Below are 16,949 nucleotides of genomic sequence, written 5' to 3'. Positions count from 1 at the left end.
ACAAAGTAGTGACTGTCCTTGTCAGTACAAGCTCTTATTAGAACCATCATTTACTATCACTCTTGCAGAGAAATGGGGAAAGAGCCTGTGCTAGTTCCCTTCATATGAACCAGATTTTCCGGCTCAGTCTCAGTGAGAACTAAGCAGTTGTTGAACGTTCGAGAAGCCAAGAATGTACAGACTGTTACGAGAGAGCAAGCTAGTGACAGCACAGACGGGAGGACTTCTATTTTAAACGAAACTCGTGAAGTTGTCTCCCTGACCTGTGAATCTCTCAGAGTGGCAGGGGCTTTGGGAAAAGGCTGAGACCGACGTGGTAAAACCTGGAAGAAGAAAACAGGCAGATCTCAAAGCACGAGCTGTCCCGCGTCGCTATACAATAGAGTCGCTGTGATCCCTCCACGGGAAATTTTCTTTTTTTTGCTTTCCTCAAGGGTAACAAACACAATTCCGGGACAGAGCTGAGACTAGGTTGCGGTCAAGTGGCAAGGCTGAGCTGGGAACCAATCAGCGCGCCGCGCCGTGCTTGTATATATACACACACACACTCCAGGGCCAGGCAGCTCAACTCCGAGACTTTATTATTATTATTGTTTTCTGTACCTTCCGCCAGCCGAGCGCAGAATGTCCGAGGCAGCGCCCGCCGCCCCCGCCGCGCCGGCCCCCGCCGAGAAGACGCCCGTGAAGAAGAAGGCCCGCAAGTCCGCAGGCGCCGCCAAGCGCAAGGCGTCCGGGCCGCCGGTGTCCGAGCTCATCACCAAGGCCGTGGCCGCCTCCAAGGAGCGCAGCGGCGTGTCCCTGGCCGCGCTCAAGAAGGCGCTGGCGGCCGCCGGCTACGACGTGGAGAAGAACAACAGCCGCATCAAGCTGGGCCTCAAGAGCCTGGTGAGCAAGGGCACCCTGGTGCAGACCAAGGGCACCGGCGCCTCGGGCTCGTTCAAGCTCAACAAGAAGGCGGCGTCCGGGGAGGCCAAGCCCAAAGCCAAGAAGGCGGGCGCGGCCAAGCCCAAGAAGGCTGCCGGGGCGGCCAAGAAAGCCAAGAAGGCCACCGGGGCCGGCACCCCCAAGAAGAGCGCCAAGAAGACCCCGAAGAAGGCGAAGAAGCCCGCGGCGGCGGCGGCTGCGGGCAAAAAAGTGGCCAAGAGCCCGAAGAAGGTGAAAGCGGCCAAACCCAAGGCGGCTAAGAGCCCCGCCAAGGCCAAGGCCCCGAAGCCCAAGGCGGCCAAGCCCAAAGCTGCCAAGCCCAAGAAGGCCTCCAAGAAGAAGTAAGCGTATGGGTTCGTCGAGAACGTCGTAAAGGCTCTTTTCAGAGCCACCCACCGGCCTCGGGAAAGGAGCTGTGGCACCGTGCGGACGCAGGGGGCGTGGCGGGCAGAGAGCACTGAAGCTGGGGGGCGGCCCCTACGCAAGGGACGCAGGTCCCAAGAGCGACGCCTAAGTGCACTGCGGGCGGTGAGAATTATTAGTAGGGGTTGGAAAGTCCGGGGACTATTTTTGGCACTAATTCCCCCGCCCCAACCTCCGATGGTTCGAAATGGCCCACACTCCACGCGAAGGCAGGAGTAATTGCGGGGGGGAGGGGATAGCTCAACTGCACGCTAACCCATCCCTGTTGGGGGAACCCTGGTTGTGTTGTGTACGATTTGCCCGCTTTGAAATTTGCACTTGACGAGCCAGTGCCATGCTTACGTTAGGAAAGTACTTTAGCCACCGCGGCTTTTCTGCACCGTCTCCTGGTAGAAAACCAAGACACGAAGGCAAAGTCCAAGGGTTCCCTAGCCAAGCATACTGCAGAAACCAAGGTTCCTTCCAGCTCCAGCATCTAGGACGTCAACACGCCACTAGGTGTCCATTATGCGAAACCCACCCCAACGCAAGCTGTACTAGCCAGCGAGAAGCCGTGCCCACATACCCACCCACAATTAGGATTTCTCCGGGAAGGTTTCACTTTAGATTTAAAAAAAAAACCAACAGCTAACGTCCTTGAAGGCCCACTTATACTAGCTTCCGGTAGCCTAGTCTAGACCTTCTGATTGGGTAAAAGAAAAGTAACGAAACAGCCAATGAAAAGCTAGACCTGCAAGTATCTTTTACATTCGCATTTCTGACAACACGCGAAAATTAATCCAATCGCAAATGATCTTACTAACCTCATTAGAATACCGCATCTATAAATAAACGTGACCTTGCTGCCGCTGATTATTCCCTTAGGTCTTAGCCACAGTGTCTTAGGTTTTATCGCCGCGATGCCTGAGCCCACCAAGTCCGCCCCGGCGCCGAAGAAGGGCTCCAAGAAGGCGGTGACCAAGGCGCAGAAGAAGGACGGGAAAAAGCGCAAGCGCAGCCGCAAGGAGAGCTACTCGGTGTACGTGTACAAGGTGCTGAAGCAGGTGCACCCCGACACCGGCATCTCGTCCAAGGCCATGGGCATCATGAACTCGTTCGTCAACGACATCTTCGAGCGCATCGCGGGCGAGGCGTCGCGCCTGGCGCATTACAACAAGCGCTCGACCATCACGTCCCGGGAGATCCAGACGGCCGTGCGCCTGCTGCTGCCCGGGGAGCTGGCCAAGCACGCCGTGTCCGAGGGCACCAAGGCCGTCACCAAGTACACCAGCTCCAAGTAGACTCGCCAAGTAAGCGCCCCCTTACCCAGCCCCAAAGGCTCTTTTCAGAGCCACGCATGCTTTCGAGAAATGAGCTGTAATCTCCTCTTTTGGAAAGCCGTTTTCGGGTGTCTGATGATAAGTTTATATCTAGCTATGACTTCCACCAATTTTCAGTTACAGGTGCGCAGGAAGTGTTTGCAAGTTACCGGGTCAGTAACCATACCTACCGTAAATTACGTGCTCACGTCGAACGAAAATGGTTCTAAACAACTACTATCCCTTCAATTTCACAAAAGTAGATAATCTGAAGTGAAAATCCCATTTGAGGACACAGCTCTCGACTCCCTGGGCTGGGCTGCAGATTGATGATGAGGCACTTGATAAGGAAGGAGCTTACCCGGAGCACAAAGGAGCCTGCTCTGAAAACTTTGTTCTCCTCACCTTTTTTTTTCTTTCCCTTTTTAACGTATGGAGGTGATACTGAAAACAGCCGAAGGCCGTGGGAGCGTCCGGTAAATGTACGTGGGCTTTTCTGGTCGGCCTGCTTTGCAGCCGCTCCCATATCTGTTTGCTCTGAGCAGCCGGCCAGGGAGGGGGCCTCTCTGGGGGAGGAGGGTGGCAGAGTCTATACTGTATCCAAAAGTCGCAGCGGGACCGGAAGGGAACGTGTCCGGGCTCCGAGAGGCCTTCCAGTCCTGTCAGTTACCGTCGCCTCGGTCCTAGGAAGTCCTATTTCGCTTACAGTCTTTGGGAAGCGTTCAGCTGTAAAGTCCTCTGGGCCACGAGACAGAGGCCCACTACTCAGTCCCATCAGGTGTGTGACTGTGATGAGGCGATGCCCCCCCCCCCCCCGGGGACCGAGGCCCCCTTCTCAGCACCCTGGCCGCTTCCCTGGCGTACCCTTGAGGTGAGGCCGGAGTGGAGGTTGGAAGGGAAGGAAAGCCTTTCGGGCAGGCAGTGGTTTCTGTTGCACAAGCTTCGCCGGCCTGAAGGGTTTCAGCTGCTGGGGAGTGAGGAAAATGTAGACTTTCTTTATTATTCGCCAAGAAACCTGATGAGAAATCTTTCCTGGTGACGCTGACGCACCTGCCGGGTCACATCCTCAGGGTAGAAGGTGAGCTAGAAACGAGCACACACACAGACACACACACATGCACACAGACCCACACTCGCCACGGACGATGGCAAGGAAGAGGGTGCCCCGAGCCTTGGTGCTGAGCAAGGTAGATTCTGCCACCGGCAATCTGGACAATCCATTGGTTTCTGGCGTCAATATCACAGGGATTCAAACACCCAGGTTGAGAATTAATTTAGGGATTAAGCCCAAGCTGGCTTTGTGCCCCTGAGCACCTGGATAATGCAAACGCTAATCCTCTCTGGGGGAATGAGCTTCATTGTGGGCCTCAACAAATCCCCCATAGGACACCTGGAAGAAAAGGAACGAGAGGCTTCGTACAGGACATTAGCACATTATTCAACAAGACACTGTGACCCAGAATAAGAGCAGGGAAATAAATGGAGTAAAAGGAAATTAACAGATACAGATTTCAAGTGGCTCACTTTAATTTCTTTAAAAAGAAAGAAAAAAGAATTTGAAATATGCCAAAGGACTAATATGCTAGTAAGATCCTTGACATATGTCAAAATTCCCCGCTAAATCGTTACATGGCGATAGTTCACAGTATTTCTAATAAATTAGTTCATTCAAGAGATAGTTATTGAACGTCTTTGGGTCAGACACTGGCACGGGCACTAGAAATACAAAAAGAGACGACATTGTCCCAGACCATCTGGAGCCCTCAGATTTGTAGAAGGTCAAGAAAACTTACAGCTAATTGCTTCCTTTTTTTTTTTTTTTTTTTAATTCATTACAATCTAAAAAAGTGTTTATCACTCTTTGGAACTCTGCTGGCAGGGGAATAGACTTATACGTGAACTACAAAGCTCATTATATTAAGGTAAAATATTCATCTCAATATTAGAGTACTAAACAGAATCTAGAAATACTAACAGACATAGTGCAAAGTTCAAGTACACTCCCAATAGACCCCCCTCACGTCTGGCACCAACTGCAAAGTTGAAGGGTCTCCAAAACCATCCTTGGATTTGATCATTCACTAGATGACTCACAGAATCCACTAAACTTTATTGCACCCGAGGTTGGGGGGGATTAATTACATCAAAAGGATACAGATTACACATAAACCAAGGTGAAAGGCACATGGAGCACAGGCTTCCCAACTCAGAGCTTCTGGTAGGTCCTTTCCCAGTGGAGGCCAGGGGAGGGTCTATGTCTCCCTGCCGCACAACAATATTGGCACAACACAGACATTGCCAACCTAGGGGATTTGTCATATGAACATGGTTGACTGTCCACGTGGCTGAACTTTAGTCAGCAGGCCCTCTGGAGGTAGCCCACATGCCACATGACCCAAAGCCCCCAACATAAGTGACATTATTACCCTGTCCTGTGCAGCCCAGGGCTTCTAGGTAAACCAAGATCATCTTATCATGCAGGACATCCCATGAGCCTAGAGATCCCCTCCCAGCAAAGGGCAAAGGCCACATCTCTCTTTGGATAAAATTGGTTCTTCACCATACACATCGTCATAAGTAAAACCATAGGTTTACCGTTTTGATTAGATGGCTATGATTGACCATAACTTGAATTCTCCAACTATTTTCTTTTTTGATGGTTCTGTCAATGGTTTGGGTTTATTTAGATTAACTGTGGACCCAAAAGTTATAAGGAGATTTCTAATTGAAGGCAATGGTTTTGTACTTTATTCAGATGAACAACTTCAGCAGTCTCCTCCTTGACTTATACTCCCACTGCCCTCCACACCCTGGCGGCAGCAAAGAAGACTTAGGAGAGGTGGCGATCACGCTGGGGAAAGTTCAGAGTTCTTAACCTTCATTTTGGTGGCGTGGGCACACAGCGCTACATAGAAGAAAACGCTCCCTTTGCTTTACATGGACAGCGGCACTTGACTGACCTTTCCTTTCACCAACCATGAAATTGCTACCGTGGAAAGGGAACAGGAATTGTAGAAAAGTGAAGGACTAACATTTTCGAATTTTGTCTAAAAGTTTAACCGTGAATGTTAAGCTGCATTTCATAAATACAAAACAATAAAAGTATCACAGCCAAATGGTGGCTATTTTTTAGGAATAGGGAGAAGAAGGAAGGTGAGAGGGACTGAGAAAAAGAATGGAAGAAGCAAATGGCTACTGCGAAAGGGAGCGCCAGAGCCTGAAGACCAAGGGGAAGGCACAGAGGAAGATAGTAGGAGAAAGCAGAGGGAAAAGAGGGAGATGAAGAGCTAGACCTTGTTATGTGTTTGACACTTCAGCTGGGAATAGCACATTTTACGTGCTGACATTCGCCCCACATTTCTTGGGTTTGGGGGTGAGTGGATGATTACAATGTTACAACACCTGAGAGACACTCTGACCAGCAAATGCACATGGCGCCCTTCAAACCGGCTCTAAACTTGCTCTGTTCATTCTTCTTCATTACCCTTAGCATCACTGACATGAATTTGCATATTCTTGGTTTCCTCTTCCCATTCTCCAGGCTCTAAGCTCCATTGGGCAGAGTTAGTCCTTTTTGCTGCTGACTCCCCAATGCCCAAGGCTGTTCCAGACACACAGTAGGCTCTCAATTAGGATTTACAGCAATCATAACCGCTTAAAATACACATATAACAACAGGGATAGAGGATGAACTGAAATGTTGCAAATGTTTAGTAGAGTTAGCGACTCAGTCTTTTTGGGTCTTACTTTCACAACTATATAACAATAATAAAATGTTCTAATAAGTAGTGTATTACTAAGGATTCAGTCAGGTAAATCTTGTAAAAGTCTTAAAGTACTATGGACATTTATTAACACTTAACAATTGTCAGCAAGAACTATATTTTCCTTAGTTGCTGAATTAAAAGGACAATCAGAGTAGCCAATTTTTCGCAGGTCAAAAACTAAGAGACAAAATATGATCTTTGAATGACTTGAATCCCGCCACAAGAAGTATATTTGGGGATTTGTAACGAAGATCATGTTGCTTAGCAATATCTCTTGATTAAGGATGGTTTGAGTCATTATCTGCTCATGTGAAAATGACTAAAGGTAACATTGGAGTAGAGATACCTCATGGCGCATTATACAAACACATGTGAAAAGAACTCTCTTCCTTATACAGATTCCTTATACAAATATCAGATATACACTGATATCAAATATCAGTGCTGACGGCAAAATGGCACCTAACAAATAAACCCTTTTTTATTTCTTCAATTATAGGAGAAATATGAATGGAAAGAAGAAATGAATGTAAACACTAACTGAAAATGTGGATGAGCTCATAGAATTTATCAAGTATGAACATCTGTTTTGCCTAGAATGATTGATTAGTGCGCCTGCCCTGCTCCAATCTAACCCATCCTGGTTTAGTGTACATGGATTCCAAAAACATCATCTCAGTGTAAGAGCCTAAATAAAGGGCTTTAGTATTTTCATTTCACTTGTTGTTTTAATTACGAAAACAGAATTTACTGCTGTTACAGGCCTACAGGGAATCATTATTTATAATGGACTATGTTTGCTGGAGAAGTCTAAATGAGGAGGGTAAAAAGTCTGTAAATGAGATGTTAAGATCAATAAAATTCGTGGAGAAATGGAATTCCGCATTCCTTGTTGACCCACATCATTCCCCGAGATCTCTCCTTTCTAGACACACATTTATTTTTTCACTTTATCTTCTGCTTCAAAGTCTGAGTGGGTAAGGCCTAAGCACTGTTTTGGCTCTAGTAACGATCTTGGAGGTAAGTAGCTTGATTTAGCTCAGCTGACATTAAAAAAAATTTTTTTTAATGTTTAGTTATTTTTGAGAGAGAGAGAGAGAGAGAGCGAGAGAGCGAGAGGGAGCACTAGCAGGGCAGGGGCAGAGAGCAGGAGACAAAATCCCAGGCTGGCTCCAGGCTCTGTGCTATCAGCACAGAGCCTGAGGGGGCTCGAACCCACAAACCACGAGATCATGACCTGAGCCTCAGTCCCATGGTCAACCGACTGAGCCACCCAGGCGCCCATCAGCTCACATTTGTGAGGGCACCTCCAGCATCTGAATTAAGGGAAACACAATACTTCGAAGCAGTCTCAAACGCCCGCGTGCACCAAAATCACCTGACGTATTTTTTAAAACGTAGATTGCGGGGCCCCACCTCACAGATTCTGATTCACCAGGTCTGTAGCAGGATCCCATTATTTGCGTCTCTATATTACCCAGGTGATGCTGACGCTGCTGGTCCAGGGAATCACACCTGGAGAACCGTGCTTTCAACTAGGAGAGAGGATTTTCTTGAAATACGAATACCAAACAGCAACACAAACCCGATCACATTCAGGTCTGAACTGAAACTGAAAAGTCCTAAAAACTGGCAGCCGCCCTCCTCCAACCTTCGCGAACCCCTGGCCCGGCAGGCCCCGCCTCCCCCCCCCCCCCCCCGGCCAGTGTCACGGCCACGGCCCCCGCGCCGGCTTCCTCATTGGCCTGTCCTGTCACGCCCCCACACGCTGGTTTCTCATTGGCCCTTCTTGCCACGCCCCCTCACGCCGGCTCCTTCCGTGGGCCGTCCTGCTATTGGGCCGTTTCCGCAGCAGCCGGTGGGCCCAACGAGCCTCACGTTGCGCCTGCGCCACGTTACGTGCTTCCGGCTCCTCGTGGGGGTCGCGCGTCTTCTTGGCCCTTCCGGCCACCGGCGCCAGGCTGCTTCCCGTGTCGCCCCTGCTGGGGCGCAAACCGTGGCGACCCGGCCTCGCCGCGCGGCCGCTGGACGTTCGCAACAATCCAGCGGGCCGTCGGTAGATGAGAGCGCGGAACCGAGCGGTGCGCGGACCGAGCCGCGGGGCACCAGCTTCCCTGGTCGGCCTCCTCTCCGACGGTTTCCGAGCTGGCCCGGCCCTGCTGCCCAGTGGCCGAGGACACCCTCGCAGTGGCCGCGCAGGACGCCCGGCTTGCACAACCCCGATTTCCCGTCCTCATATTTGTAGGACACTTCCTTCGAGTATTTGAATGTTACATAGTTTCTCTTACGATATGCACACTAACCCATGTATTTAGAACTACTTTGTTTCCAAGCATGTGAGAGGCTTTTATTTTTACTATCTTAAAAAAAAAAAAACTCTTTAACTGCTCTATAGGTCGATGATGATAAAAGAGTGCAATATAGGGGCTCCTGGGGGCTCAGTTGGTTAAATGGCGGACTTTGGCTCAGTGCCCAGCTCTGCGTTGACAGCGTGCAGCCTGGAACCTGCTTAGGATTCTGTCTCCCTCGCTCTCTGCCCCTCCCCCTCCTCAAAAATAAACATTAAAAAAAAAATTTTTTTTAAGTGCAGTATATATGAAACTGGTACCTATTTGTTCGGTACCTATTGTTACTATTCTGAAGCCAGGGTTGAAATTTTGAAATGAGTACCTTGAAATAAGACGTTAAACGCAGGAATCACAGATGAAGTTATGTTTATCGTGTTGTTCAAATCTTCTATAAGCCTAAGCATTTTCCTTGCCTTTTATATGAATTTCAAAGAGTAGTATATCGAAAGCTTGCCCTACACTTGTAGACATGAAGTAACCTTGAATCTGGCCGTTGCTGCCATACATAGTGGCTGTTTCGTCGGGTACATCAAGGCCCTGAAGGTTACATTTTATCAGTGGATTTTTATTTTATCTTTACGAATTATAGCTCTTTCTCATCTCCCGAAGTTCTATTTCATTACTTTTAAAAATGGGCCTGGTTTTGAATATCCCTTGCTTCTTGCCTGTATAATTCCATTTTTATTTCTTCAGACTTTCAGCAAATATTTCATAGTCTCTGAATTTCCATATCGGAAATTCTCTGAGGGAGAGGAGTGGATCTCTTTTGTTGGGAAGCCTGACTCCTCATGGTGTGTTTTCCTTCTCAATTAGGTCACATTTATTATGAGTTTCTATTTAGACACCCCAAATTTCTGGGAGAGTTCCTGGAACGTAATATGTGCTCAATAAATAGTGGGTGAATAGTTAGTTGGTGATAGATAATAAATAATCTGTGTACCTACAAATTGGGGTTAAAGAGGTTTCCTTCCTGAAGTGGTTTGTTTGCCTCCACAAGGCACTAGAGGGCGCAACGAACCCGCCGTTCTTTAATCTGGAACCTTTCACTGAAATACACTCTAGGCTTTTGGTGAAATCCTGCTTGTAAATTTCCTCTACCCTTCTCCACAGCTCCACCTCTGAGACAAAACAGGTTTCCTCTTAGAAATCTTTGCTAGATTTTCCCCCCCTCAAGCCTAAGCTTTCTCAAACGCTCTGACTCTCGCTTACTAGGTGTCTCCAGTTCAGTTTAAGGGTCTAGAGTCCTTTTTATCCCCAAGAGGCTGACATTGACACAGTGCAGGATCTTAACGCTACTTGCCCCCAAGGGAACCCAGTCTGCCGTATTTATCAGTAGGGCTTCGGCTACTAGCTGTTTATTGTTCTGGGAGATCTGGGGAGTTTTCCTTGGCTTCTTGTGATCTAGGCCATGACATGCTAGAGTGTTTTGGCAGTTTCTCTACTCCTTAGCTTTTTTGCTTCAGGACGGCTTTCCAGAATATTTTGTTTTCCACACTGCAACTAAAATCGCTTGTAGTGTGTACCTCTCTATCCCCACTAATACTTTGAGCTTTAAAATTTGTTTAATATTAATATTGCTACGCTTGTTTTCTCTTGATAAGCAGTTTCCAGGCATATTTCCCTTCATTCTTATTTTCTTTTATTATGATTTTTTTAAATCCATACATGATTTATTTTCAGACTCAGGAGCACTTTCTAATGCACATTTTGAATTACACACAGCTTCTTGGTTTAGGAAAAAAATCATTAACATCATAAAAAGATAAAATATTGTACATATTCCAGAACTCTAATGTTGGGGAGGAAGAATTCCTCTGTACTTCAAAGTCCTTGTAGCTGGACTAAGAATCAAATTGATATGGGATGGGTTAACAGTTGAAAGTCAGAATTAATGGAGTACACACACAGAATTCACACACACATGGGAATTTCAAAGACCGGCAAAATAAAGTATGTATGTCGTCCTGAACTAAGGAGAAAGGGGTAGGGGTGTGGGACTTCAGGGGGAGGGAAGGCAATTCACAGAGGGATCAGAAGAGCACGTGTTTAGTATTTACACATTTGCCCTGCTTTACAAATGGATCGCTCGGATAAAATTTACCTTTGTGAATCACCCTTATTCAAGGAAAGACCCCTCCAACTTAGGTTCTTCTGTTTGGTTAAGGGAGGGACAAAAGTTTTCTTGAGCTGCTGGGTCTCAAGTGTCTTGAACTCAAAATGTGTCAAAATGGCATAAGCTGGGAGGGTGGGGTGGGAGGTACACGTCCTGAACCCCTTCACTTTCCCCAGCTGAAACTTCCTTGGGAGTTTCACTTATTCAAGGTTGAGCTGGTTGGTAGTTTAATCTCCTTGATCTGGTCTCTGAGTCGTGACCATAGCCAAACTCATTTCAAGAGGCAGCGATCAAGGTGTATTCTCCAAGGTAGGCCCATGGTTCAAATACTCAGGTATTAAGCAGGAGGCATTTCTATGGAAACAAAAGAAAAGCAATGGTTGGTGATTTCATCTAATGTAAACCCTGTTTTTGAGTCACGGGATAACCAGCTGAGAAGACTTCTATATGGCAGAGTTGAAGCCATCTTCAGACAGAGCGAGGGCAGGGACTGGCAATCCGATAGATCTTCCTAGATTGTAGTTCAGGGTCTCTGGTGATCCTTTGAGGGGCCCATAGAGCAACCGCACACAGACTATCTACGCATGAGCTATTAGGGCAATTTCTTCACATCAAGTCATTTACACTTAGTTTGCAGGGCTTCAGGGGAAAAGGGGAAGTCTCAGCTCTCAAAGAATTCAAAGTCAGAAAGACGAAAGAAAAATCAAAATGTTAGCTTAGAGACTTGTGGCCAGGCGCTGGAGGACGCCAGAAGAAATCACGATCCAGTTCAGTTTATAACATACAGTGTTAAAATCTAATATCTACAAAGATGTGTGATTGAAACGTATTTTCTCTGTATACTCACCCTCATTTTTTACCAAAGATAGCCATATTAACAGTATTTTGTTTGCAAAATAAGTCTAGTTTTAAGATATCTTGGCCCGATTATTTCCATAAGCGCAGCAAGAAGTGTGGTTGACGGTATAGACTCTTGAAAACCTGCTTTGCTGGAACTTTTCGTAAGGAATCTCGAGATCAAATCGGTAATAGCCTCTCAAGACCAGAAGCCAAGCCAAATGCTTGCCCTCAGACTTTGCCTGCGATACCTGTACATCTGGGTGAATTCCTCCCTTCTTGAGGTCCCCCAGATATCCTGAGGTTCCTGTGCCTGCCAGAAAGTAACCTTCTCTACTCACCTAGTAAGGTAGCTTGGAATTCTGTAAGCAAGGTATCAGGGTGATATTTCCTGGCTTTATTGGCTCCATAAAGTCAGCCTTAGTTCCTCAAAGTTGATGGGTCATAACTGAGTCTCTGCACATCTCTCTCAAATACGACAATCTAGTCAAAGACTCGGTAGTATGACCATTGTTCCCAATTACGTCTTGTCATAAGGAGAAGAGGTACTTATTGAACTTATATAAATAAACATATTGCCATCAAAACATAAGAATTCTCACTGAGACTTTCTGGATGGTTCAGATAGGGACAAGAGATAAAGCTTTCAATTTGTTCACAGAGGCATATTTTGTCAAATTGCTGAAGTCAGTGGGCTAAGAGAACAGGTTTTCTTAATCTGGAAAACAAAGCAAAACATTTGTTAAAAGTCAGCAATATTTGAAAGACAAAGTCATACACAGCATAATTATCTTCCTCAATTCGTCCGGTCCCATGTTATTCTTGTTTGCTTGAATCCAGTTTCTCCACTAGTCCCGGAAATTTTTACATAGTTCCGTTTTATGGTCTTAAGGTTACCAGAAACCCACAGAGTTTTTTCCATGAGGGTCACTACACATGAAGTACATTTGAGGGAAACTTTATAGTGACATCTGAGTAAAAGTATAGCTGTATCTTAGAAAAGACTTAAAATGGTCGTGGTTAAGGATCTGATTTGAGTTTCATTACAAAGCAATTGACAAGGAAACTTTGTTATTTTTTTGCAACATAGAACACTTCAAGACCTCAGATTTCTAGGAGTTTCATATCATTTTAGATGATGTATCTATATGAATACCCACTAACAAGGTTTATCGCTTCTTTCACAATGCCTCCCATGTAATTTCACATACTAAATAAGCCTAATTAGTTTAATTTCTCATCAAAAATGTTTTTTGAAATGTTACAGGGGCCCGCTAGAAAATTTCACGCAGATTATGGTCAAAAGACATCATTTTAGAATATGATTCTGGGAAATATGTCCAAAAAATAATAATAACAAAAGATGTGAATATTCAATCATGGATTGAATCATAAGGATCACAATCGTTATGAAACGATCCATTTGTAACAAATATGTAACTATCCGTTTAATTGTAACAGCAGTAAAAGATACCAGAGACAAATTCAGATGGTTACATAGTTGTGAGTAAAATTTAGCTTTTTTTAATATTAACACTAGGTTTTCTTAAGTAATCAAAGACCTGATAAATATGGGAAGTTATTCTGGCAAACAGAATCATTGTTTTTTTAGGCAGATAACTTAAAAGGTCAAGAAAACATTTGTTCACAATTTCTTATGAAGAGCAGAGCAATAGTTGAAGAAAATTTTGTACTTGTAGCAAAGAGAAAACAAAAACTTTGCACCCACCAGTGTGCATCTGATACTGAAACTTGTTTACTAATTTCAATTTGTCCTAATCTTAGCCAGTACTGACCACATATAAAGTTTCCTTCCGAAGAATCTTTCTCCATAAACCTACAACTTTCTCTATTTAACATTCCGATCTTGACTTGAATGTTCTGTCTTTAAGCAACCAGTCTTGTTTTAAGGCTTTCTTTTGTCTCAACAAATATGTCTTTTTATTACTCATACTTCTTACCAAAAGCACATATCTTACTTTCCTTGCATACAGAGCTGTCATTTCTAGCAGTCTTTATTACATTTATTAAAATGATTTATTACGATGATTAATGCTTAGGGGCGCCTGGGTGGCTCAGTCAGTTAAGCATCCGACTTTGGCTCAGCTCATGGGTTGAAGCCCCATATCATGCTCTGTGCTGACAGCTCAGAGCCTGGAGCCTGCTTCAGTTCCGGTGTCTCCCTCTTTCTCTGCTCGCACTCTGTCTCTCTCTCTCAAAAATAAACATCAAAAAAACCTTTTGAAAATGATTAATGCTTAGAAACCTTAATTCCTCTTGAAAACTAAGTAGGAAGCAATTGTGAACCGTTACACCACAACTCTTCATATTGGCCAATTTATGAAAATGTGATATTATTTTTAGAAACATGGATTTTTTCCTAATATAATCTTTCAGTAAAGCATAAAATGTTTACTAGCAAACCTAAATTTATCTTTAGTTTCTCTGTGATAAGGCAAAAGTAGATAAACATGCTCAGTACTTAATATCTCATTATTTTGTTTTATTCGGAACAGAGCTAGATCATCAACAAACTTAACTTTTACCCATCATTTAACTTACAAAACTTTAAAAGGTTAGCTTTCCAAAGATTTTGGAAGTTATTTAGTTTACCTATAAAGCTTTTTACTTTATTTACATCTACATAAATTATGTGTTTTAACAATTATGCATAGACTACCCCGCAAAAACTTCATGAAGTAGGTATTCTACGTTTTTTTTCTTCCTAACAAATTTTGCAACAGAAATGATGGCGGTTTGGGGTGATGATGCGGTGGTCCAGAGCCAACGGCCAAGAAAGAATTCTTGAAGATGTCTTTGGTGCAAAAAAGTGATTTTATTAAAGCACGGGGACAGGACCCGTGGGCAGAAGGAGCTGCAGGGGGTCGTGACAGGTAACTCATTACATACCCTCAGGTTGGGAGGGGGTCAGGGATAGAGTAAGTCTCTAGGGTATTTTGGAAGCAAGGTTTCCAGGACCTTGAGGGGCTGGTGTTGTAAGGAAAACACCATTTATTTACCATTAAATAAAACCTCAGCCGTGAGACCCTTCAGATGTATATCAGGGGGCATAAGCTTGGAGTATAATTGCCAACATATACTTGGGGGTTAAAGATAAAGGAGGTTTGCAAAGGAATTTTTATGCATTTAAGGAGACTTATAGGATCCTGGGGGGTCAAGATAATGTTAAGCCAAGACTCCCTTTTGCCCCCCAGCAAAGTGTCACCATCAAGGCAGCTGAGCTCCTAGAGGGAGGTCACTCTGCTGGTTTCAAGGACTTGTCACTGGGGGGTAGACAGTTAAGGAAATTTAATTTTTCATTTGCCTTAGTTTCCCATCACCATGGCAAGCACTTAAACCCCCTTCCATCTTGATGAGGGTGATATTAGGGCTCCAGGAAGTGGAGTCTATAGGTTTCTGGGGATTAGGCTGAGGATAAGATTGCCTTTTTCTTGCAGTTTACTAAGTAAGCTCTCCATAAACTGAAGGAGACTCCTGTCCTGCAGGACTGTGATCTCCACGAGTCAACCATCTGCTTTCTTTCCTTTCCCCTGTTCTTGGGTGGCCAGGAGTGTCCGAGGAATATCACACATGCCCCACCTGGCGGGGAGGTGTGGGGGGGCATGCTGTGGGGGTGGACGGAGGGGTGCTGTTAGCCTGTACTTTGCCCTCAGCCCGCCCCACACCCCCTCATCAGAAATACCATGAACTTACTGGATTCAGTAAACACAAACAGGATAAAAATTTTATATTTCATGGTGATAACTCAAAAAGCGCGTCTATTTTAATGAAGCCAACAAACTGCAATTAGCTTCAATACCAAATATTTTCCCAGATTCTGTGAATTTGAAAATCATTTGGATTATTTTCTACCTTTCTGAGTGTTAGAGTGCCCAATCTTTACAAGCGTGTGCCAGCTTCCAACCAACTAAATATTGTACATTTAGTTATAAAGCGTATATAAATATAGTACATATTCATTGTAACAATACCATCCAGAAGTAGAGAAAATCTCTCACATTAAAACATACATGGACATATGCACACATATCCTAATATTTGTGGAGAGGACATTATAGGCCCAATTATCTATCTATCCAGCTATCTGTTTATTTTTTTGAAAAACTTTTCCCTAAAGTTTGCCTGTCAGAAAGATTGGCTCCTGGGTCCCAGAGAAGATGGGGGTAGAAATTTTACATCAAAAGGCAGAGAGAGAGTTTTCTTCAAGGTGTATATTTGGAGCCCACCTGCCTGTTAAGGTAGTTGCTATAGTCTGGGCAAAAAAAGTCATAAATTTGCATTTTAAAAAGGCCTCTTCCCCATCCTCCCTTTTTCCTTTTTTTTTTTTTTCCATTCAGTTTCAGGAGAGTGTGGGATGTGTTTACATTTCAAAGACATGATGAGATTTATAATTTCAAGGGACAGAGAAAGAGCGCAAAGAAATTTTTCTCTAGAGTGTCAGGGTAACTGCTATTTAGAATTTACCCTCTTTTAAAAATACAGAACAATTTTCTTTCAATATCCTGATTTTTTTTTCTTTTTTTTTTTTCAAATTTTATTTATTTTTGGGACAGAGAGAGACAGAGCATGAACGGGGGAGGGGCAGAGAGAGAGGGAGACACAGAATCGGAAACAGGCTCCAGGCTCTGAGCCATCAGCCCAGAGCCCGACGCGGGGCTCGAACTCACGGACCGCGAGATCGTGACCTGGCTGAAGTCGGACGCTTAACCAACTGCGCCACCCAGGCGCCCCCTGGTTTTTTTTTTAATAATAGCCGCAAACATTTTCAAAGGAATATGCAAGCTGAAAATTGATAAAGACAGGTGGGCTTTAACTTGTTTCTAGAGTTGTGGTTGTGGTTGTGGTTTGGTAGAGATTTGTAAAATCAGGACACGTGACCCTAATCCCCCAAAGACTGGATTATAACCCGAATATCAAGGGATGGCCCATCTTCTTAACTGAATTTGCTTCTTTATATCAGGGAGAATTTTAACTAAAATGGGAACCAAAAGATCTACACCTTTGTAAAGTCTATATGCAGCCGTTTAATAACCTTGTTTTTCTGGGCACACAATTTAAATTTGGTTTCTATTAGCCCCTGAGTATTGGCCTTTTGCAAATCATTTGCAGGAAGGCCTAGGAAACACGGTGATCATCTATTTCCTCAGAAGGCAAAGTTGTGAACATAGTCAAATAATCTTTCTAATTATTCTCTAAATTTGGTAGGATCTTTTGAAAG

General features: G+C 44.7%; 2 protein-coding genes across 2 annotated transcripts; both read left to right on the top strand.

Moving 5' to 3' along the window:
* Nucleotides 1-586: 586 nt before the first annotated feature.
* Nucleotides 587-2,148, top strand: LOC115514783 (histone H1.4-like). Its single transcript, XM_030316966.1, has one exon. The coding sequence runs from the start codon at nt 625-627 to the stop codon at nt 1,267-1,269; it is 645 nt and encodes a 214-aa protein (XP_030172826.1). The 5' UTR covers nt 587-624; the 3' UTR covers nt 1,270-2,148.
* A 68-nt stretch (nt 2,149-2,216) lies between these two features.
* Nucleotides 2,217-7,290, top strand: LOC115514813 (histone H2B type 1-M). The gene is made up of 2 exons (XM_030317002.1): nt 2,217-2,636; nt 5,401-7,290. The coding sequence occupies exon 1, from the start codon at nt 2,247-2,249 to the stop codon at nt 2,625-2,627; it is 381 nt and encodes a 126-aa protein (XP_030172862.1). The 5' UTR covers nt 2,217-2,246; the 3' UTR covers nt 2,628-2,636; nt 5,401-7,290.
* Nucleotides 7,291-16,949: the final 9,659 nt, after the last annotated feature.

The sequence above is a fragment of the Lynx canadensis genome, chromosome B2 (assembly GCF_007474595.2).
Source record: "Lynx canadensis isolate LIC74 chromosome B2, mLynCan4.pri.v2, whole genome shotgun sequence".
NCBI lineage: Eukaryota > Metazoa > Chordata > Mammalia > Carnivora > Felidae > Lynx > Lynx canadensis.
This window is presented reverse-complemented; position numbering and strand designations above follow the sequence as displayed.